The 23,698-nt window shown below is 49.1% G+C and overlaps 1 protein-coding gene across 2 annotated transcripts; it reads left to right on the top strand.

The window, feature by feature from the left end:
• Nucleotides 1-7,888: 7,888 nt before the first annotated feature.
• NECAP2 (NECAP endocytosis associated 2) lies at nt 7,889-23,668 on the top strand. Of its 2 annotated transcripts, none has more exons than XM_055083746.1 (8): nt 7,889-8,417; nt 11,183-11,283; nt 13,558-13,662; nt 13,748-13,829; nt 14,810-14,918; nt 17,149-17,326; nt 20,516-20,600; nt 22,420-23,668. In XM_055083746.1, the coding sequence occupies exons 1-8, from the start codon at nt 8,326-8,328 to the stop codon at nt 22,484-22,486; spliced, it is 819 nt and encodes a 272-aa protein (XP_054939721.1). In that variant the 5' UTR covers nt 7,889-8,325; the 3' UTR covers nt 22,487-23,668. The 2 variants fall into 2 exon arrangements, with proteins under 2 accessions (XP_054939721.1, XP_023981373.1); XM_024125605.3 differs by lacking the exon at nt 22,420-23,668 and adding an exon at nt 21,415-21,797.
• Nucleotides 23,669-23,698: the final 30 nt, after the last annotated feature.

Here is a 23,698-nt window from a genome sequence, read left to right as displayed (position 1 = left end):
TTTAAATAAATTTATTTATTTATTTTTGGCTGTGTTGGGTCTTTGCTGCTGCGCACAGGCTTTCTCTAGTTGCGGTGAGCGGGGGCTACTTTTCGTTGCGGTGCGCGGGCTTCTCATTGTGGTTGCTTGTCTTGTTGCAGAGCAGGGGCTCTAGGCACACGGGCTTCAGTAGTTGCAGCACGCGGGCTCAGTAGTTGTGGCTCACAGGCTCAGTAGTTGTGGCTCGCTGGCTCTAGAGCACAGGCTCAGTAGTTGTGGCACACAGGCTCAGTAGTTGTGGCGCACAGGCTTAGCTGCTCCGTGGCATGTGGGATCTTCCCGCACCAGGGATCAAACCCGTGTCCCCTGCGTTGGCAGGTGGATTCTCAACCACTGAGCTACCAGGGAAGCCCTAGGGTCTCTACTTTTGCTTCTCCTATCCAGCCTGCTATTTGGCTGTACTGCCATACCCTACACAACCATTCTGTTTTAACCTGGGCAGACTCCTGCGATCCTACCTGCAGACCCCTCAGCCTCTGCTCGTCTCCCACTTCTCTCTCTTTCTCCAGCACCTCCCACCCCATCCTTCAAGCTCCCACCTCTTCTCCAAGCTTCCAACCGTCTTAGCCCTCTCTCCGGCCTCTGAATTCCTTTGAGGCAACATCAACACCCTTTCTACAGAGATGCCACAGACCTCTCTTCACTGTTAACTGGTTTCTAAGGGTAAATCCTACCCCTTCAGTGAGACCTTGAGGATCTTGATGTTGCTTCTTCCACTTTAAATCATGACAGGCCAGCCACCATCCATGGAGGAACCCTCTATTTGCCGGGCACGTTTGCCAACGGTATTCTAACCACCCTGTCCTTGAGGTCAGTGGGTTCAGCCCTGTTTTAAAGATACGGAAACTGAGGCTCAGGGTAGCCCACAGTCTTGTCTAATACCACACAGCAAATCTGCAGAGGAACCGGCTTCAAACCCAGGCCTGCGTGACTCCCAAGATTGCTTATCTCCCCATATTATCTTGTCTCCAAAGAAGCTTAATTCATTCCCTCACTCACCCACGCAATCACCAATTGTTTAACAGACACGTGACATCAGGCCTTGGGGATACACTGGGGGTCTGGTGGCTCTCACAGTTTACCAGGGGCACAGGGGAGGTGCCCTTAACAGCTGCTGACCCGAATCCCCTCTCCCTTCTCCTTTCCTCCCAACCTTGACTACCCTCCAGTCCTACCCTCTGGGCCTGTATCTCCACAATGCAAACAAGCCTCCGCTCCCAGGTGACCCCCACTCCAGGTGCAGCTCCAGCCTCCCAAAGGACCTAGGCTCTCACCTGGCACAGAGAGGTCAGCGCTGTGACCGAGCCCCTCTCTCTTTCCTTGGAGTTCCTCCCTTCTCTCCCATTAGGGCTCCCTAAGCCTTCCCCTTTCCTCTGAGCCTTCCTGCCCCAGGGGTAGATGACCCATCTGGGGGAAATCTGCCCCCCTCCCAGACCCCTCAAACACGCCCCCCATTGTCTCCACCCCAGAAAGCGCAGTCTCAACCTCAGAATTCTCAGGCCCCAGTATTCCACAAGCAGGAGTTTTAAGGGGGCAGAGGCTCCAGAGGGGATCCAGCCCCCTCTCCATCCCCATCTGGAGCTTACAACCTCTGTGAGAATCTAGATGAGAAGGGGAAGCCCCAACCCTAGCAGAAAGGCATGGGATCTGAGGATAGAATTGAGGGGGGTGGGTGGCCAATATAGACTCTGTCCCCCTTTCAGGGCATTTTCTTCCTCACAACTTCATTGAGATTTAATTCACGTATTGTACCACTCATCCACTTAAAGTGTACAGTTCAATGGCTTTTAGTATATTCACAGAATTGGACAATCCTCACTCTAATTTTAGAATATTTTCATCACCCCCAAAAGAAGCCCCACACCCCTTAGCCATCACCTCAGTCCTTCCACCCCACCCCTAGCCGTAGGCAACCACTAATCTTTCTGTCCCTATAGACTTGCCTATTCTGGACATTTCATTTAAACGGAATCATACAATATGTGGTCCTTGGTGACTGGCTTTCACTTAGCAGATGTTTTCAAGGTTCATCTGTGTTGTAGCTTGTATCAGCCCTTCATTCTTTTTATGGCCAATATACTACAGTTTTTTTTTTTTTTTTTTTTTTGGCCACACCCTGCACCTTGCGAATTCACGTATTGTACCACTCATCCACTTAAAGTGTACAGTTCAATGGCTTTTAGTATATTCACAGAATTGGACAATCCTCACTCTAATTTTAGAATATTTTCATCACCCCCAAAAGAAGCCCCACACCCCTTAGCCATCACCTCAGTCCTTCCACCCCACCCCTAGCCGTAGGCAACCACTAATCTTTCTGTCCCTATAGACTTGCCTATTCTGGACATTTCATTTAAACGGAATCATACAATATGTGGTCCTTGGTGACTGGCTTTCACTTAGCAGATGTTTTCAAGGTTCATCTGTGTTGTAGCTTGTATCAGCCCTTCATTCTTTTTATGGCCAATATACTACAGTTTTTTTTTTTTTTTTTTTTTGGCCACACCGTGCACCTTGCGGGGTCTCAGTTCCCCAACCAGGGATTAAACCCGAGCCATGGCAGTGAAAGCCCGGAATCCAAACCACTAGGCCACCAGGGAATTCCCCATTTTGTACATCCATTCATCAGTTGATAAACATTTGGGTTGTTTCCACTTTTTTGGATTATGAATAATGCTGTTATTAACATTTGTGTACAAATTTTCGTGTGAAGATATATTTTCATTTCTCTTAGGTGTATACCTAGGAATGGAATTGCTGGGTTATATGGTAACTCTGTGTTTAGTCCCCTGAGTAATTGCCATACTGTTTTCTGAAGTGGCTGCATCATTTTACATTCCCACCAGCAATGTATGAGGGTTCCAATTTTTCCACATCCTCACCAACACTTACTATGTCTTTTTTTAATTATTATTATTCTAGTCATTCTAGTGGGTGTGGGTATAAAGTGATACCTCATTGTGTTTTGTTTTGTTTTGTTTTTGCGGTACGCGGGCCTCTCACTGCTGTGGCCTCTCCCGTTGCGGAGCACAGGCTCCGGACGCGCAGGCTCAGCGGCCATGGCTCACGGGCCCAGCCGCTCCGCTGCACGTGGGATCTTCCCGGACCGGGGCACGAACCCGCGTCCCCTGCATCGGCAGGCGGACTCGCAACCACTGCGCCACCAGGGAAGCCCCTCATTGTGGTGTTGATTTGCATTTCCCTGATGGCTAATGATGTTGGGCATCTTTTCATGTGCTTATTGGCTATTTGTGTATATTCTTTGGAAAAATGTCTATTCAGGTTCATTGTCCATTTATAAATTGTGTCATTTGTCTTTTTATTATTGAATGGTAAGAACTCTTTGTATATTCTGGATGCAAGTCTCTTTTCAGATATGTAATTTGTAAAGTTTTTCTCACGTTATGTGAATTGTCCTTTCACTTTTTTGTTCTTTGAAGCACAAAGCTTTTAATTTTGTTAAAGTCCCATTTATCTATTTTTCTCTTTTGTTGCTTGTGCTTTTAGTGTCATATCTAAGAATCTATTAGATTCTTTTTATTATAACATAAATCCAAGGTCATAAAGATTTTTCTCTATGTTTTCTTCTAAGAGTTGTATAGTTTTAGCTCATACATTTAGGTCTATAGCCATTTTGAATGAATTTTTGTTCATGGTGTGAGATAGGAGTCCAACTTCATTCTTTTGCATGTGGAATGTGGATATCTCATTCCAGCACCATTTGTTGAAAAGACTATTCTTTCTCAATCAAATTGCCTTGGCACACTTATGGAAAGTCAAGTGGCTATAAACGTAAGGGTTTACTCTCAGTTCTAGTCCATTATCTATGGTCTATCTTTGTACCAGTACTATACTGTCTTGATTACTGTCCCTTTGTAGTAAGTATTGAAATTGGGACGTGTGAATCTCCCAACTTTTTTCGTTTTCAAGATTGTTTCGTTATCGAGTGCCCTTTTATAAGAGGTTTCCCCTTCGCTTAGAAATATCTATGATGGCAGGAAAATACAGCAGGGAAAGATGATAAGTGACCTATCATATACATTTCACAAAGCCACCCAGGAACCTGCTCATCTCAAACCCCCACCTTGGCCCTGGACCTACCAGAAAGCACCTGGATGAATCAGAGCAAGATTTTGCACCGCTGTTGCCTCCTGCCACGTGAAACGGGCTCTGTCTGACCCTATACTCTGCCTGTTGGGTTGAACTGAATTCGTTTGGCAAACAACGTCTTTAACCTGCGAGTAGCCAGTAGGCCCAATTATTCTCGGCAGCAGAGCCTTAGAAATGCATTTCAGGCAGGTTTAGCCATGTGGCTGGGATTTGAGGGTAAGGCAAGGGACTGTCTGACCTCCTGCAGCTAGAGGAAGGACAGTGTGGTTTCTCTGGCCTGGTCACTGTTTCAGTGGCTCCACTACACAATGAGGATAACAATCCTTGCTCTGCTCACCTCACAGGGATTATTGTGTCAAGGTAACCTCTTCCAGAGAGCCTTCCCTGACTGCCCCCAGGCTGAGTGGGGTCTCTCTTCTCTTCTCTCCCACACCCCACTGTGAGTTTCTTCCATCATAGCACTTTTCACTCCGCATCTCTCTCTGTCTCCTCCTCTCTGTTAGCGCCATGAACGCAGGAGCTGGGTGGGCCTCATCTCTGTCGTCCCATCACCCGGCACCTGGCCTATAGTCGATGTTCAATGCCCATCTTTGTTAGACTGAACTGAACGGGAAGTGCTCTGAACACATTGTAAAACCTGGCTGCCCGCTGGCACGGAGTGACCATTCCCTTCCAGATTCATGAGAGGCAGGAGTCCTACCAGGGGCAGCTTCATGGGGAGGCCCAAAACAGTCACCATGGGCTTCCCTGGTGACGCAGTGGTTAAGAATCTGCCTGCCAAGACAGGGGACACAGATTCGAGCCCTGGTCCGGGAAGATCCCACATGCCATGGAGCAACTAAGCCCGTGCGTCACAACTACTGAGCTTGCGCCCTGGAGCCTGCGAGCCACAACTACTGAGCCCACGTGCCACAACTACTGAAGCCCACGCACCTAGAGCCGGTGCTCCGCAACAAGAGAAGCCATGGCAATGAGAAGCCCGCGCACCGCAACCAAGAGCAGCTCCCACTCGCCGCAACTAGAGAAAGCCCGTGTGCGGCAACGAAGACCCAACGCAGCCATAAATAAATTAATTAATTTAAAAAAAAATCACCGTGGGCCACCTTCACACTGCTTGGCTTCCAGAGAGGAAGTGATGGAACTTGGTACTGATGGTGGATGCTATCCCAAAGTTTAGCTCTTAAGAGCTGGTCCTAGATGCTTTCCCAGCTGAAAGTTTCTCCAACTCAAAGGGTCCAGGTGCTTTACTCCTGGGATACCCTATTTTCCCCTGCTGTTGTGCAGCACATACTGATGCAAAGACAGTGTGAAAGAGGAAACACAGTGCCTCATTCCCAAATTGCCCCTTGGCTTTGGGATGTAACCAAATGAACACACACACACACACACACACACACACACACACTCATTTACCCATTCATTCACTGAGCACTTACTCTGTACCAGACCCTGTGCTGCTGAATACAGGGGTTCACAAAGGCAGGGACAGGGTCCTGCATCCAAGAAGCTTGCAGTCTAGGGAATTCCCTGGCGGTCCAGTGGTTGAGACTTCGCCTTTCAATGCAGGGGGTGTAGGTTCGATCCCTGGTCGGGGAGCTAGGATCCCACATGCCTCGTGGCCAAAAGATCAAAACATAAAACAGAAGCAATGTTGTAACAAGTTCAATAAAGACTTTTAAAATGGTCCACATAAAATAAAATTAAAAACCTTAAAAAAAAAAAAAGAAGCTTGCAGTCTAGTGAGAGAGCAGACATGTAAACAGAATGATGAGAATGTGAGGGCCAAGATTGTCAGTGTGGGAGTGTGCCCTCCCCTCCCATCTCAACATCTCTCCCCTCCAGCTTCTAAGGGGACTTCTGTCTCTGCCCCTCCAGGACTTTAGGAAAATGAGATAGGAACAAAGAACTAGGAGGAAGAAATCTCACTTCTCAATTTCTTCTTTGCTGTGCAGAATCAGGGTAAGGAGCAAAGTTGAAATTAGAAGTTAAATCAATTCACATAAAGAGAGGTTAACTTTATACCCACTGGGATGGCTATTATCAAAGGAAATGGAATATAAGTATTGGCAAGGATTTGGAAAACTGGGACCCTTGCTGGTGGAAATGGAAAATGCAGCTGCTGTGGAAAACAGTTTGGTAGTTCCTCAAAAAGCTACACATAGAATTACCATATGGGCCAGCAAGTCCACTTCTAGATATATACTCAAGAGAATTGATAACAAGGACTTGAACAGGTATTATTCACCAGTAATTCACAGCAGCATTATTCACAGTAGCCAAAAGGTGGAAACAACCCAAATGTCCATCAGCAGATGAATGGATAAACTGTGGTGTATCCATTGTTGACCTGAAATAAATAGACCGCCAGAATTTCTCCAGCAAAGATTGGTTTATATGAGATCAGCAGAGAATTGCAACTCAGAGTCTGCAATAATGGCCAGCCATGTGCAAGTTCCCTCAGGGCAAGGGAAGCAGAACTCTTATAGAGAGGGAAAGGAAGTTGGAAAAAAGAAGGATACAGTAAACGAAGAGTTCATGGCTTTTCATTGGCTGAATTCTTGCCAGGAAAGAAGAGTCTTTCTCCTTCCTGTTGGGCTCCACTATCATCCCAGGGTGTAAGAGCGCCCCATTCTGGTCTCCTATTTAATTGCGGTTTCTGTTTATTAATTTTTTTACACCATACAATGGAATATCATTTAGCCATTAAAAGGAATGAAATTCTGATACAGGCTATGACATGGATGAACCTTGAAAACATTATACTAAGTGAAATAAGCAGACACAGAGACAAATTCTGTATGATTTCACTTATATGAGGTCCCTGGAATAGGTACATTCATATACAGAAAGTAGAATAGAGATTACCAGGGGCGGGGGGTGTGTAGCAGGAAATGGGGTGTTATTGCTTAATGGGTATAGGGTCTGGGATGATGAAAAGTTCTAGAAATAGATAGTGGTGAATGTAGTTCATTTCACTGAATTGTACACTTAAAATGGTTAAAATGGTAAAGTTTATGTTATGTATATTTTACCACAATAATTTTTTTTTAATTTAAGAGGGTAGATCAATCCTATAATAAAGAGCTTATAAAGAGTGAGTGAAGGGAGAGAGGAGAGGAGAGGGAAGAAAGGGGTGGAGAAAGTTTGGGAGCGTTCAGTAAATCAGTGAATTTGGAATCAGCTGTGCCCCACAAAGGACCTGGCACATTGTAAGCACTTAATTAAATATTTGTGTAATGAATGAGAGAATGGTAGAGGAGGAGAAGAGATTTTGAGAGTTTGTCTCTGGTTAGACATTGTAACTCCTATAAGATTCTGTGAGAAATCCAAGTTAAGACTGGGATACTTTTAAAATTATTTATGGTATTACTAAACTTTGCTTCTTTGAATACAACCTTTTGCTGAGTCTAGGCAACAGCGGCCCTGGGCCCACAGTGGGTAAGGATAAGGGTGGCAGGGTAGGGACATCGCATTTCACTGGTGGGACAGGTAAGGATTTCTCTAGGAGGAAAAGCCTCAGTCGCGGCTTACGAGTCAAGAGATGGCAGGACATTCAGGAAAAGCAGAGGCTGTATGAGAGAGAGGCGTCAGGCTGAGCTGTCTAGGTAGCTACAGCTTTGAATCTCAGCCAACTGGACACCAGGTGTCAGTGTTGAGGCGATGGGGATGACCCACAACCAGACAATGGATTGCAGTGGGATCTGTATTAAAGTTTCCTTTGGGTTTCCCTGGTGGCGCAGTGGTTGAGAGTCCGCCTGCCGATGCAGGGGACGCGGGTGCGTGCCCCGGTCCGGGAGGATCCCACATGCCGCGGAGCGGCTGGGCCCGTGGGCCATGGCCGCTGGGCCTGCGCGTCCGGAGCCTGTGCTCCGCGGCGGGAGGGGCCACAGCAGTGAGAGGCCCGCGTACCGAAAAAAAAAAAAAAAAAAGTTTCCTTTGCGGCCCGCGAGACCTTGTGGAAGAGAGAGCCCCCAGACAACCCTAGTCCGCGTCAAATTGGCTCCTGGGTCCGTCCGCCGCATGTCTTGAGCCAGAGCTTCCAGCAGAGGGCGCGTGGGCGATGAGCGGCCGAGGCCCGCGAGCTGCCGCTCTAGCCTGACATGGGTCATAGAGTCGCGCGGCTTCCGCCCCGCGGCGGGGAAGGAGCCGGAACTCAGGCGGGCTCAGGGCGTCGAGATGGAGGAAGGCGAGTACGAGTCGGTTCTCTGTGTCAAGCCAGAGGTCCACGTCTACCGCATCCCGCCGCGGGCCACCAACCGTGGTTACAGGTGACCACCCGCCGCCGGGCCAGGCTAACCACCACCTAACCCCTTCCCTGTCGCCCCTGACACGCCCACTGTGGGAGCTGAGCACGGCCCCGCCAGTTGACGGGCGAGGGGCAGGGGGCGGGGGGGAGGTAATGCTGCGGTTTCTTCCAGTTCGAGGCCAGAGCAGGGAGGGGGACCCAGGCTTTCGCCTTTCTCAGTCTGACGCATGGGGCTCCCGGCAGCGGGGAAGGCGTGAAAGCCGAATCTAGCGCCGAGCGGGCTGCCGGGGACCCTAAACGTGGTCAGGAGTGGTGGTGTCACAGACCTGTATTTTTCAGAGCTAACCGATGGCCTTGAAGGGATCCTTGAAAAGCCTTCGGGAAAGGCACTCTGTCACTGGCAGAAATCCCCGAGGGGAAGAAAGGGAGCCCAGAATCGGTCAAAAGAGCCCTTCCCGGGGAGTTTTAAGTTGATGTTGAAAGCCCAGGGACCCCTCCCTGCCCAGCTTCCTTGGCACGAACTGCAGTCCTTATCACAGCCTGTAGCAGTTGGGAAGCGTCCATCCGTACTTCGCTGGTGAAATGTTCACCTGAGAGAGATAAATACCCGTGTTTGTAAACGTAGTGTGTAGAAGGGAACACAGGAAACTAGCTCACCAGAGGAAAATGGGGGTTGGAAGGAGACTTCCTTTGACTTGATATCTCTTTGTATGTTTGCATTTTGTCACCATGTATCAAAAGAAGAAAAATATTAAAAGAAAATAAGATGTACCTGACACAAAACAACCTGGCCTATGGCTGTTTGTGCCACCGGGGGGTGGGGGGCGCTCTTGAAAGCAATGTTTGTCCAAGTTAGTTGGAAATACAGGATTGGCCTGCGCCACAAGAATGGTGGAGTGTCCACATACCTGGCCTCTTGTTACTTTCCAATTGTGTTAATGTGGGCTTATAGCTGATTTTTCTTTATTTTCTTTTATTTTTTTTAATAGTTAATTTTTGGCTGCGTTGGGTCTTCGTTGCTGCACGTGGGCTTTCTCTAGTTGTGGCGAGCGGGCCTGTCATTGCAGTGACTTCTCTTGTTGCGGAGCACAGGCTCTAGGCATGCGGGCTTCAGTAGTTGTGGCACGTGGGCTTGGTAGTTGTGGCTCGCGGGCTCTAGAGCGCAGGCTCAGTAGTTGTGGCACACGGGCTTAGTTGCTCTGCGGCATGTGGGATCTTCCCGGACCAGGGCTCGAACCCGTGTCCCTTGCCTTGGCAGGCGGATTCTCAACCACTGTGCCACCAGGGAAGCCCTTATAGCTGATTCTCTAGTGAACAAATATTTTATTGAACACCTGCTACATCCATGACATAATATTAAAATAATATGAAAACAACAATAGTAATAATAACAAAAAAACATTTTGCTTTCTATCGTCAAACTGGAGATGGGCCATCAAACCAAAGGTGATCATCTGCCCCCCTCCCCTTCAGTAGGATGAGTTTGGTCCCTCTTGGTCCCAAGAGACAGAGGTTACCAAGTGTTAGGGCTGGCTAGGTTGGCATAGAGGAAACTGCCAACACCTGCACTTCAGCCTCAGAACTCTGCTTATCTTGAGTCTAAGGCCTCCTGCCCGAATAAGAGGAACTGAAACTGAGTCAGCTGACTTGTGGATCGAGAGTCTGCATTTGTGTGGCCTTCAAAACAACTGCGTCCACAGTTAATGGTGTCTCTCCAAGTCCTGGCATATGCTAAGGGACTTCCAAGAAAAGCCTCTTGGAAACACCCAAGGTTTTTGCTTTTGGGGGCTTATACTGAGCTGCTTCTTAGAACTAAAATATGAAGTTAATACTTTAAAAGAGCCAAGAGGCCATTGTGATAGGTCTGTGGTTTCCTGGGTTTATTTCTTTGTAGGATACCTTTGAGAATATAGTTCTTGAATACTCATTCACTTATCCCACATGTCCTGTTGCTCTCCTTTCCTCCTCTGCTGATGACTGCTCCCCTCTCTCCTTTTCCTTCAAGATGCTCTCAGTGGTCCCAAATGATTGCTCTGACCACTGCAGCCTAGCAGTGTCATAAACGAACCATGGGCCCTGGTAGCTGCTTTCTCTACAGAAAGAAAACTGGAATCCTACTTCAGAGACAGTCTCTATAATCTGGAACTGGGGTTGGCCAACTACGACCCACTGTGTTTTTGTTTGGCTCATAAGCTAAGAATGGTTTTTACTTTTTTTTGTTTTGTTTTGTTTTTGTTTTTGTTTTTGCATTACGCGGGCCTCTCACTGCCGTGGCCCCTCCCGCTGCAGAGCACAGGCTCCGGACGCACAGGCCCAGCGGCCATGGCCCACGGTCCCAGCCGCTCCACGGCATGTGGAATCTTCCCGGACCGGGGCACGGACCCGCGTCCCCTGCATTGGCAGGCGGACTCAACCACTGCGCCACCAGGGAAGCCCTGGTTTTTACATTTTTAAGTGATTGGGGAAAATATGAAAGACTATTCCATAATGTGAAAATTATATGAAATTCAGATTGTCCATAAAGTTTCACTGAAATACAGCCATGCTCAGTAGAAAACATTTGGTTAAAATAATTAAAGCACCCACATGCTCATGCACCATGACTACTTTCCCTCTGTAGCAGCAGAGTGAGTAGTTGGGACAGAGATCGTATGGCTCTTCTCTCAAAAAGTTTGCCAACCCTTGGTCTGGAGCAAGCAGCCCACACGCCTTCCCATTCCCACCCCCAGCATTGGAGTAGTGGAGCAGGAACCTCTGGCAGAGGTGCAATGGTTTTTGTCCCTTTAGGGCTGCGGAATGGCAGCTGGACCAGCCATCATGGAGTGGCCGGCTGCGGATCACTGCGAAAGGGCAGGTGGCCTACATCAAGCTGGAGGACAGGACCTCAGGTAAAGGCAAGGGAGGTCTGCGTGGTACCATACCTCCCACTTTGTGAAGCGACGGACAGCCCGGGCCTGGCCAAGCCACTCAGGGATCGTGGGACCCTGTCCTGGAAATCAAAGGCCCGGGTATACTTACAAGCCGCTTCCATTCCCCTAGCCTTTAGTTTAAAATGAAGTATTTCCTGTCAAGCACCTGTTCTTTTGGGCATCCGTAAGAAAATACTAATTTTGGAGCCCAGGGAGAGAAGACCTGCAGGTTGGTCCCAAGTAGGAAGCTCCGGAACTTGCCTGGAAGATAAGCCGCGTGAAGACGCATAGCCCTCTGCTGCTGAGCTCGGGTTCTTAATCAGGAATTCGGCTTGCTTATCGACCAAATTGTAACCTCCCAGACTTACCACACCCATTAACTGAAAGAACTGGAAATTGTCCTTCTCAGCTCTTTCTGTGGTGAGAGGACAAGCTGAGCTGTGCTGGGGTCAGCTGGCAGTTGTCACCTTTGGTGAAATCTCTCTGAAGTCCTGCACCCCCGGGGCCTCTGGGTGAGCTGTGGAGGGCAGCGTGGCCTGGAATAGCGCCAGCCCCCGCAGCCAGAGCCGGAATCGGGCTCAGGCCTGCTCAGTCAGATGCCCCGGCATTTGGTCATTTATTTTTTCTAACATGTAGAGATTTTCCTTGTAAGTAAAATGCAAAGATTCATAGGCAAAACTGGCTGCCTCTTCTCAGCTCTGCATCACTTTTATCTGAACTGTGGGACCTTGGGCAAGCCACGTGACCTTTGGCACCTTGGCCTCCTTTTTGGTGAAATGGGGATCACATTAGCTCCTACTTCACAAGGTTGTTGGAAATACAAAGTGAGCACATATTTATTCGAATGCTTTGTGAACTGCAAGGTGACTCAAAGCATTGATTTGTTTTGAGCAATGACTGAGCATTGGTGGCAGAGGAGTTTGAAGGGATAGCTGCTGTGGCTAGGCCAGAGAACTCTGGCTGTCAGAGCTGCTGGGATGTCCCAGGTGGTGTCACAGGGAATGGCAACACCTGTTCTCTAGGGGCCTTGGGAACTGACTTTAAGGTACACACCTGGTGTACCAGCCACTGCTCAAAGCTGAGCCTCACCTGCAGGACCCACCCCAGGATGCTCTTAGCTTGAGCTCATGCCCACTGGGTCATGTTCGTCTCTCACTTTCCAATCACTCCAGGCCAGAGTGTCTCAGCCTCAGCACTAGTGACATTTGGGGCCAGCTGAGTGTTGTGGTCTAAGTCACATTTAAGATATTTAGCACCATCCCTGGCCTCTACCTACTTGATACCAGTAGCACCCCCCAATTTGTGGCAAACAAAAATGTCACCGCATATTGCCAGATGTCCCTTGGTGGAAGGGAGGGACAAATCAGCCATGGTGGAGAACCACTGCTCTAGGCTGAAGGCATCCAGGTGAATCCCAGTCCCCAGGTACCAAACTAGAGAGAGCAGAGAAATTAACAAGAAGCTACAAACTCAGGCCACCGATTTGGATTCAGTTCAGCCTTAATTGCACAGTCACCTCTGAACCGTAGGATTTAGTGGAAACTATTGGTTAAATACTTAAAACATCAACTGAGATCAGCACATGCAAAAATGATGCCAGTCGTAAATGTTCACAGACGGTGTGTGCTGCGCTGCACCCTGGAGAGCCGTAGTTAATAAGGGGATGCATTTCACAAGAGCTCCTTTTAAAAGCAGTCACTCTTTTGGCCTGAGATTAGATTAAATCCACTGGCTTCAGATTCTTCGGTGAGTGCAAAAACCCTCCCCGCTTTCCACTGGGTTCACCTGCTCCTCTAGAAGCCTGCCTCAGGCACCAGGTCTTTTTTGAAGGTGTGATCTACCTGAGCCAGGGCCCTGGGGGTGCGGGTCGTGGCTGTGAATGGCTGAGGCAGGTGGAATGAGTGGCCGGCAGCTCCAGCCCATCGTTCTCATGTAGAAATGGAGGCCCAGCGTTGCTAGAGCTTTTGATTTTAAGAGAAGCCAGACATCTGGATTATTTTACAAGTAATCTGATTTTGAAGTGTTTGGCAGTGAAATTGAAAATGCTGAAACCGTGAGCTGGATCTGACCTGGAAGCCACCTCTGACTTAAACCTCTCCTTGGTTATATTCCTCTGTTTTCCCTTCGGCCAAAGTGGATTGGACTTGAAACCCAGAGTCAGGTTTGCCCATCTGCCTCTCAGGAAAAGGCCCCAGTCATGTGATAGAAACAGTCTGGGGGGTGCTCAAGGCTCACCCTCCCTTATGCTTTCAGGGGAGCTCTTTGCTCAGGCCCCAGTGGATCAGTTTCCAGGCACAGCTGTGGAGAGCGTGATGGATTCCAGCAGGTACTTCGTCATCCGCATCGAAGATGGAAACGGTACGCGTGGGACTTGGCGCTTGCTCCTCTGAGAAGGGTTTTCTCTGCCTCTGGGAAGTGGGATTGACCGTGTGTTGTCCCCCAGGGCGACGGGCGTTTATTGGAATTGGCTTCGGGGACCGAGGTGATGCCTTTGACTTCAATGTTGCCTTGCAGGACCATTTCAAGTGAGTGGTTCCAGGAGACACATACTCATGCCTCCTCCCTCTTTCCCCGGACAGAATGGTCTTCCAGGTTAGGATACCCAGGTGGTTGTGTGTGGTATGTCTGCCAGCAGAGCCTCAGGAAAACTCACTTCTCCTTTGGGGCAGGTCACCTTCTCTGCGCTCTCCCAGTCCTCATCTCTGCTTTGAAGTCATTTCCTTTACCCGAGGCGCATCTCTGCCACCCCGGTCAGCTGGCCCAGCCTTTGAGGCGTCACATCTCTTCCCTCATCAGGCCCCTGAGCGGCCAGAGTCCTTGTCAGGCTCCTTTGGCCTTTCTGGGCCTGTCCCTCCATACTGTGATAAGCGGTGCTCGGATTCCCAGGCCACTCAGCACACACCCTGGTGGTCCTTTCTGAAGCTAAATGGTCAGGAAGGACTCCTCCCCTGCCATCTGCAGGCCTCTACCTCTGGCTGCGGGGAGTGTGCAGCTGCTCTCGTGGGCCCCTCTAGCTCTTCTCTGCTCTGGGTGGCTACTAAGAGGGATGCTGTATGGAGGGTAGGAGACCTTTTTGGTTGCTTTCAGTACTTTCTGGGCACTTGTCCTGTCTCACCATCTACTTTCTAAGCCCCTGGGAGGTATGTGGAGAACTTGTCTTAGTCTTCATGCCACCTGCTGAGGAGGAGATGGCCAGGTTCTCAGATTTCCTAAAGACCAGTGTTAGGACTCTCTACAAAAGTGACCTCATGATTTCCATAGCGCTCTTTAAGGCATAGAGAGTTGTCATCCCATTTTGCTGATGAGGAAACTGACGTGCATGCAGCTGCTTATGCGTCAGAACTAGGATTTAAATTCACACCTAACTCCAAGCTGCTCTCAGTTTCTACCCCATTGCTGCAGTAAAAGCCTCGTCCTGGACTGGTGGCAGGTATGAACGAAGTGAGTGCATGAATGCAGGGCAGCTCGCCTCTTCCTCACCTTTTCCTTCCTGTTCTCTCCCCAGGTGGGTGAAACAGCAGTGTGAATTTGCAAAACAAGCCGAGAACCCAGATCAAGGTCCCAAATTGGACCTAAGTTTCAAGGAAGGCCAGACCATCAAGCTCAACATTGCAGTGAGTCCCACCCTCACTTGGCTGTCACGGCCACCACACCAAGCCCAGTCCAGAGCCCATCACTCTTTTCTCACAGTTCAGCACATGTTTATTGAGCAGCTGCCCAGTGCCAGGTACTGTGCTGGGGGTGAACGAAAGGGCTCTGCTGTCATAGAGCTCAGAGTTGAGCTGAGATGGGGGGAGTCTGGGTGTGATTACAACATGGCGGGATGGTTCTTCGACCTAGGGATGTCTTCAGTGCCGTGAGCTCCTAGAGGAGGAGCATGCAGTCCAGAGTTAGGGAGAACCAAGGAAGGCTTCCTGGCAGAAGCGACCTGTAAGCAAGGGAAGAGGAGTCAAAGGGTGGTTCAAGCAGAGGGAACGGCATGTGCCAAGCCTCTGCTTTGAGGAACATCAGTCACTTGCTGCCAGAGCTGGTGTTTCTGTCCTGACTTTTGGGGGCCGGGGTGGGGTGGGGGGGTCAGTGTGCTCATCCCAAGCTGTGTCTTGGTCTGAGCCTTGAGGAAAGAAGATTTGGTAGCACTCTGGGTGGGAAAGCCTCAAGGGTGGGCACTGGAGTCACGGGCAGCTTCTGCTGGTGGTGTTGTCCTGGCTCCCTGTGTCTTGTCCTGAGCTGCCCTACATCTGGCTTTCCCCCGTTAGCTCCTATTGAGAAGAGGGAAAGGTCGAGCTGGGCTGGACAGCCAAGACTTGGCCTTTACCTGGCTATGGGGGTGGAGATGAGTGATTCGGGGGAACCAAGGACCCCTGGATTTGTTTTCTGAAGAAAGTTTGTAACCCTAAAATAACGCTCTTCCTCTTTACTTACTATCTCTTTCTCCTCTTTTCTGCTTCATGCTGGTGATGGTTTGGGACCCTTGAAATTGGCCAGCTGGCCCTTAAGAGAAAATCCAGGTCATGTCCAGTGAACTGTTGGGGATGTGAATCTCTGTCTTGCTGGGAGGAAACTAACATTTAATGAGCATCAGCTGTGTGCCAGGTAGTGATTTTTTTTTTTTTTTTTTTTTTAGGTACTTCTCATGTGAATTAAACATCCTCCCCTTTTATAGGTGGGGAAATTGAGGTTTAGAGAGCTTGAGCGTCTTGCCCAGGGTCGTAGAGCTAGAAATAACTGGCACAGCTGGGCTCAACGCCCAGGTCTTTGAGGGCTTTTGCCTTCAGGCTGTGGTCTCAGCACGTGATTAAGCTGCTGCTCTCCTGACAAGGTGGGAACCACGTTGTCTTCACCTTTGAGCTGCTCTGGTTTCTGGTTCACCTGGGTGTTCAGGTTTTTGTTTTTCTTTTTTTAAATGTTTTGTCGAAGTATAAATATGTGTACAGGAAAGTACACACATTATAAATGTAGAACTCAGTGAATTTTTAAAAACCAGGTTTACCCCTACAAACTAGCCCCCAGATCAAGAAGTGGACGATTATCAGCACTCTGGAAGCCCCTCTCCTGCCCTCTCCCACAGGATGGAGTGGCCACTATGCTGACTTTGAACACCTTAGGTTTTGTTTTCAGTGTTTTATTGACTCATACACTTCATACCCTTTTGTGTATGACTCCTTTCCTTTACTCAGTGTAGTATTTGTGAGAGCATCCATATTGTTTTGTGTAGTTGCTTTATTCTCGTTGTGGCATGCTCCGTTATGAGAATGTATCCCAGTATCTACCCATTTAACTGATGGTGGACATTTAGGTAGTTTCCAGTTTGGGGCTATTGCAAGTAGTGCTGCTGTGAATGTTCAAATGTGTGTCTTTTGGTGCACATGTGTATGCATTTCTGTTGGGTCCATGTAGGAGTGGAATGGCAGGGGTGTCAGTTCATATGTTCAGCTTTAAAGATTCTTTCAGTTTTTCAACGTGGTTTTCTCTGGTTACACTTCCACCAGCAGAATATGAGTGTTCTGGTTGCTCCATACCCTTGTCAGTGCTTGATATGCTACGTCTTAGCCGTCCTGGTGGGTGTGTAATGGTATATCATTGTAGTTTGATTTGCATTTCCCTGATGATTAATGCAGTCGGGTGCTGAGTTTTTAAATTAAAAGCATTTGTGATACCTTTAGAATTGTGATGCATTGAATACACCCCATAACAATGGAAGTGTTGGATGGATGGCTCTTGACCATCTTTTGGTGATACGGACGTTTGGGGCCCAGGGGTCACCTTGGACCTCCTCTTGAAGTTTTCTGATCGCAGAGGCACTCCAGCAGAACTGACTGATTCGCATTCCTCCTCTCTCTTTAGAACATGAAGAAGAAGGAAGGAGCAGCTGGGACTCCCCGAGCCCGGCCCGCCAGCACAGGAGGGCTGAGCCTGCTCCCCCCTCCCCCAGGGGGGAAAACCTCCACCCTGATCCCTTCCGCTGGGGAGCAGTTGTCTGTGGCGGCATCCATCGTCCAGCCAGCAGTTGCTCCCAGTTCAGGTCAGTGCTCGAGGGTGACTATTCTTGGTGCTAAACCTGCACCTTTGGGTTCTTCTTCCTCTCCGGCAGCTGGGGCCCCATGGCTTTCCCTCCTTCACTCACACTTGTCACACTTAGTACCCCTGTGTGACCAACTGGAAAGTGGGTGCCACGAAGCTGGTCCTGTCCACACTGGGTAAGGGCTTCCTCTCCTCCCACCACTTACCCCTTCAGGGCGCCTGTCCCCCCTGTTGGGCAGGAGCTACAACTCATTTGTTGCTGTGAAATCATCAGCATGTGGGTTCCTGGTTCTCAGAGTCCGCTGCTCACTGAGTGGGTGAGTAAGTGATGGAGACATGGTCTCTGCTCACAGGGAGCTCAGTATAATAGGAGAGAGGAGTCATGGGCACAGAGACCAAACGTACGGGGACCAGACTAACTACCAGCCAGCATGATCTGGGGAGGCTTCGTGGAAGAGGTGGCACTGAACTGGACCTTGAAGGAAGAAGATTGGGGCTGGGGACACTTGCCATTCCAGACAGAAGAAGAGCATGAATAAGGCTTAAACTTTTAATGTTTAAAACATTGGGTGTGTTTAGGGAGATGAAGGCAGCATAAGTATTCCAAGGTGAGTGGTGGGAAATAAAATTGGAGATTTAGTTTGAAGCAAGCTCCTCAGTGAGGCTGTTGGGTGCTGGAAAGCTGAGCGGCAGCTCCGCCAGCAGGCTGCACTGGTGCTTGCTCCAGGGGGTAGGGAATGCCTTTTGGAGACCCTGGGATTCCAGAAGTTAGTGCCTAGTGCCAGCCTCTGGCAGTGCTGGGATGCCAGCCCAGTCCTTCAGCGTCCCCGCCCTGCCTGCCCAGCCCGGCTTGATGCTCCTGGCCTTCCCCAGGCTGGGTGACTGTCACCAGCCCACTTTCTCCACACAGCTCTCACCAGCATCTTGGGGGAATGGGGGGCAGGATCCAGACAAGAAGCCTGCTTTCTTTCCCTTTTAAGGGACGTGGACATTGGTTCCCCTGTCTGGAGGTCAGGCTTCAAACCTCAGCCCTGTGGGGAATACCTTAATCTAGGAGAGTGGCAGGAGTAACAGTCAGGGAGCACCCCTGCCTGGACCCTAGCCGTTATTCAGAGTGAGGTCAGAGGACCACTTGCCTTGGCATCACCAGGGACAGGGGCGGGACTCTGCATACTCAACGTTATTCGTGTGCTCACTAAGTCTGAGAGCCACTGTCCTAGGCCGTCCCTCCGTTGCTGGTGCATTTTTAATGGCCAGTATGGACTTCCTGCTATGTGCCAGGTAGTGTTTGAGGCCCTTTTGATACTACAGGTACAGCCCAAGTCCCTGCTCTCAAGGCCTTATGTTTTAATGTGTAAGACAGGCAGTTGGCATGTTTACGAACAAAATGGTGTCAGGTGATGAGAGTTGTGAATAGCTATCATTTTTTGAGCACTTACTCTATGTTCCAGAATCAGACTGGCTGAGTTCAAATTCAGAAATTGCCTACTACTTTGTTCCTCAGTTTTCTTATCTGTAGGGTGGGGGTAGTAATGATCCCTACAGTACAGGTTTCTTGTGCGGATCAGTGAGCCAATCCACGTACAGCACTCAGAACAACGCCTGGAACATTGTAAGCACTCACTGAATGTTAGCTCTCATTTTAGTGATGTTGTCATCATTATCATCACTGTTTGCTGGGCCTGTTCTAAGCCTTCCACATATATTAACTTATTTAATCCTCAGACCAGTCAGTCTTATGAAGTAGTCACTGTTACTGTCTATTTTAGAGATAAGAAAACTGAGACTTAAGTAACCTGCATAAAGTCAAACAGCTGGTCCTGGCCTATCTTCCTCCAGTGACTGTGATGAGGTTCAAATGAGATAATGTCCGTTCAGCACTTGGTGAACTGCAAAACTGTAAACTGTGGAGGGCCCTAGTTTTATCTGGTTTCCCAGCCGAGAACACATTAGACATAGCAAAAAAAAAAAAAAAAAATTTTTTTTTTTTTTTTTTTTTTTTTTTGCCACACCACGCGGCATGCAGGATCTTAGTTCCCTGATGAGGATCGAACCTGCGCCCCCTGCAGTGGAAACGTGGAGTCTTAACCACTGGGCCGCCAGGGAAGTCCCTAGACATAGCAAATTGGTGGGAAGGCAGAGGGTGGCAGGCACAGGGCCTTCAGAAAGGACAGCTGGCAGCACTGGGGGAGGTGGCAGAAAGACACAAAAGCAGGCACTGCTGCCCCATCATGCCACCCACCCCAGTGAAGAGATACACACAGCTGTATAACTAAAAATGGTAGAACTCTAGGCATTCTAAGCAGTAGATATGGAAAGACTGATAATGCTATCTCTAGCTTCCAGAACAGCCCAGGGATTAAAAAAAAAAGTCGAAAGGAATAAATTAAACTTTATCATTCTTATGAAAAGTAGGAAAATTAGAAAAGAAATTAAGCGAGGTAAACAGAAAATACAAAGTAAAATGGTAGAAACTAGTTCACATATTCAGTAAAAAGTATAAACTGGCAATATAACAAGAGAAGTTGAAGGATCAAGTATAATAGTGGGAGAGGTCCACAAGCCAAAAGCCTACAGTGCAGCCCTCAGCTCCCCAAAATACTGCACACACACACACACACACACACACACACACACACACACACGCTTTAAAAAAAAAAAGATACCCACAGATGCCCACTTCTTTGTTACTTCTGGAAGGCTCTCCCCAGCTCCTAACCAGTTTGGCTCCTAGGACTTGGTACTTGTCTGGCACAGAATTGTCTCAGCTTGTTGATGCAGACTCTGGACTGAGGACTTTATATGAAGACGACCTTGTGGTTTTGGGCATTCTCCATCCAAGAGGTCAGGGCAGGAGATAGTAAATTTTTAAACAGATTTCCAACATAAACGGTTGAAACGAGGTCAGCCTCAGGTGCAGGTGATGGTGTGTGACTCGCCCTTGCTGGTACCCTTCCCCTTCTGCTCTGTCTCCAGGAGCCCCTCAAGGGCTCGTAAGAAGACAGTGGAAATGTGGCTGCTTCTAGGTGTTTTGTTGCCCCAAAGCACGTCTCTCTGTGTATGTCTTTCTCAGCCACCTGGAATCTTGAGTCTGATTTCGGGGTCACTGAGACAACCAGGAGGGGAGGTCTCTGACTCCTCTGTCTCCTTCTCTTCTCTCCCTTCCCTTCGGACTTGGGGACATCAATAGGAGGTGCCACTGTGTCCTGGCCGCAGCCCAAGCCTGCCGCTGCTGCCACCGCCGACATCTGGGGAGACTTTACCAAATCCACAGGGTGAGGCGGGTCACGTTCTCTGTGGGGGACTGGGGCCAAGGCTGTTTCTCTCAAAAACCTGGGAGCAACAGCTCTGATTCAGACATTTTCTGGCCAGCCAGAGGACAGAGCCCCAGAGTGCCCACTTTGGGAGGCATGTTTCTCTCCGGGAAGGCTTTTTGCTGGTGTCCACTGCTGGGTGGCCTGGAGCCACCTTCTGCAACTCTTTCCGGTCTTTAAACCACCTCACCAAGTGCTTTGGCTTGTCACCAATACCTCCGTCTTCCCCTCCTCCCCTGCAGCTACCGGAGGATACTGGGCTGAGAGTTAACCTGGGTTCTGGCCTTGGCCCACTGTCATGGGACCTCTGAGGCAGGGTCTCTTGCCTTTTCTGCTTCCTTAAAATTTCAAGCCTTTATTTGGCGTCAGGGTGAAGAGATGCTAAATACTAGTCACACAGTTGTTTACGTGGACAAGCTCTAGGACAGGAGTCAGCACACATTTTCTATAAAGGACCAGGAAGCAAATAGTTTAGACTATGCAGACCATGTGGTCTCTGTTCCAGCTACTCAGCACTGTTCTTGTAGCTTAAAAGCAGTCACAGACAGTATATAAATGAATGAGCATGGCTCTGTACAAATGGAGCTTTACCTACTAAAACAGGCAGAGGACTAGATTTGGTCTAGTCCTGGGCTGTAGTTTGCTGACCCCTGTTCTAGAACATTTGGGGACTGGCCTTTTGGAGCTCTTTCTGCCCAGAAAGAAGTCACATTTTATCTGCTTTGTATTTTCAGATATCTGAAATCTCCCTCCCCTCCCTATCTAACCTTTCCAGGTCAACCTCCAGCCAGACTCAGCCAGGCACAGGCTGGGTCCAGTTCTGACCTGAGCGCAACTCTTTTTCCTCATACAACTTCTGGAAAGGAGCTGCCTCATCTGGGCGGAAGGAAGGAGGATGAAGCACTCCCTGGCCAGCCTTTGTTTGGAGCATGACTCTCTCCTCTCCTCTTCCTTGCCTGAACTCTCCTGACAGACTGGGCATGTTAGGCAGTAAATTGGCACCATGTCACACTGTTTCCTGGGATTCGAGTGTGCAGCCAGAACACAGGAGAAGAGTTCCAGGATCCCTATCCCTGTCTGTCCTCCTGACGTGAGAGAGACTCTGAGACTTCTTCCATCGCGAAGACTCGTATTAAACACAAGCCCCTGAAGCGAAAGGAAGGGGTCGAGTGTGCTGCCTGGATTCAGGTCAGCCCTTCTCGGGGGGTTACAGGTGTCACGTGATCACTGTCTGGAGGGGGGCTTTCCTCACTCCCTTTGGCTGTAGCCATTCCAGTCAGGTGCCTTAAGAGGAGGGATTCCTTCCTGATTTCTAGCAGGTTTATAGGCTGCAGCTTGAACAGATAATCAGGAGGGAAATCAAGAGTATTAACCAGACTTTTAAGATTTTTTTGGTCTTGCTTTGCTAACATGCTGATCTGCACTAGCTCACTGTCTTTGCAAAAGGCTTTGCTCCTGTAGGCTGCCCCCGCAGGGGCCTCTGAAAGCATTCCCCTCTGTCAGTCGCAGGAGCTGCTCCGAGCCCCAGGAGGTAGTGTTCATCTCGGCTATGGGGCCTGGTTTCCGTGTTTGCCAGGCCGGGCAGGCGCTGGAAACCAGGTGCGACAGTGTTTGGGCTGGAAAGTGGCGGCTGTTCTCACGTAGGTGGGGCTTTGGCCTTCCCGTTCGCTGGCAGCTCTCTGGGCTCATGGTGCAGTTCCTGGCGGACTTGGGTTTTCTCCTGGGTGGTTTCTGAAGGGCCTTGTCTGCAGACAGCCTCTCACTTTTTTTTCTCCTTCAGGGACTACATGACAGAAAGAGTTCTGAAGCAACTGGAAGTCCAGGGTTGCCTGGTTTATAAGAAATAATTTTATAAGAAATAATTTTATCTGAGCACACCTCTAAAATTGCTTTTATCGACATACGTTACCTCTTAATTGAAACATTTCTGTTTTTGAAGGGTCCAGATGATGAACTGAAAAAAAGTGTTGGCCCCTTTGTGGGACCAGATTTCTAAGATAAAAAATAAATATTTCTACTCTGTCAGTGTACGTCAAAGATGGAAGTGTTTTTGGCGGCATGGATGCTAAACCCTCCAGGATGCCTCAGCCACCTCTCACCACTGAGCATTTGTCCAGACTTAAAAGTCTGGGGCCATGGTGACAGATTGGCCAAAATAGGGGAATTTGGCCCTGTTGCCCTAAGGCAACCAGCAATTTCCCTTCCGCATAGAAGAGACAGTCTTTCTGCCATTCCGGGACATTCTGGGCTCCTTGCCTACTAATGTGGGAGGAGAGTCCTGCCTCCCACCAAGACCTCCCCTTAGAAGCATCTTCCTAAATAGTAAGGGTGTCCGGGCACACAGAGGCCAAAAAAGAAGATAAAGGCCTTGGTGCTTGTCATGTCTGTGGGTTCTGTAAGAAAGATGCGTTTTTGTTATTGGTTATAAAAATGGCCTCTCTGGCTAATAAACTGTGTAAGGGAGGACAAAGAAAATTGGAATTGAGGATCCTCGTGTCCTTTGAATAAGGAAAAGGAAATTGCATCAAGGGATTCTCAGGAGTAGTAAACTTCTTTGTGTCTGCTTCCCATTACTCCCCATCTTCCTTATAAGTGCTTAGAGGCTAGAAAAGAGGAAGCTTAGAGTTAGAGGAGACCCTTAACCAGGGCATGTACCACTGAAGGTAAGCCCCTTGGGTCCTGCAGACGGACCTGGGCTTTGATCTAGGTTGTCTACTGATAAATGTGTGACCACAGGCTCCTTAAGCCAAGTGTCACTCAGGTGAGGCATATAAAGCACTAGCAGGTGCCCATCCTATAATTTGACCTTAATCACCTTGATGTAGAATCAGGTTAACGCATCCAGAACCATTACTCATAATGGTGCTGATAAGGCAGCTGATGAAGAAACAGCAGTCAAAAAATCTAACCTGAGGGCTTCCCCGGTGGCGCAGTGGCTGGGAGTCCGCCTGCCGATGCAGGGGACACAGGTTCGTGCCCCGGTCCGGGAAGATCCCGCATGCCGCGGAGCGGCTGGGCCCGTGAGCCATGGCCGCTGAGCCTGCGCGTCCGGAGCCTGC

Source organism: Physeter macrocephalus, chromosome 3, assembly GCF_002837175.3.
Source record: "Physeter macrocephalus isolate SW-GA chromosome 3, ASM283717v5, whole genome shotgun sequence".
Lineage (NCBI taxonomy): Eukaryota > Metazoa > Chordata > Mammalia > Artiodactyla > Physeteridae > Physeter > Physeter macrocephalus.
This window is presented reverse-complemented; position numbering and strand designations above follow the sequence as displayed.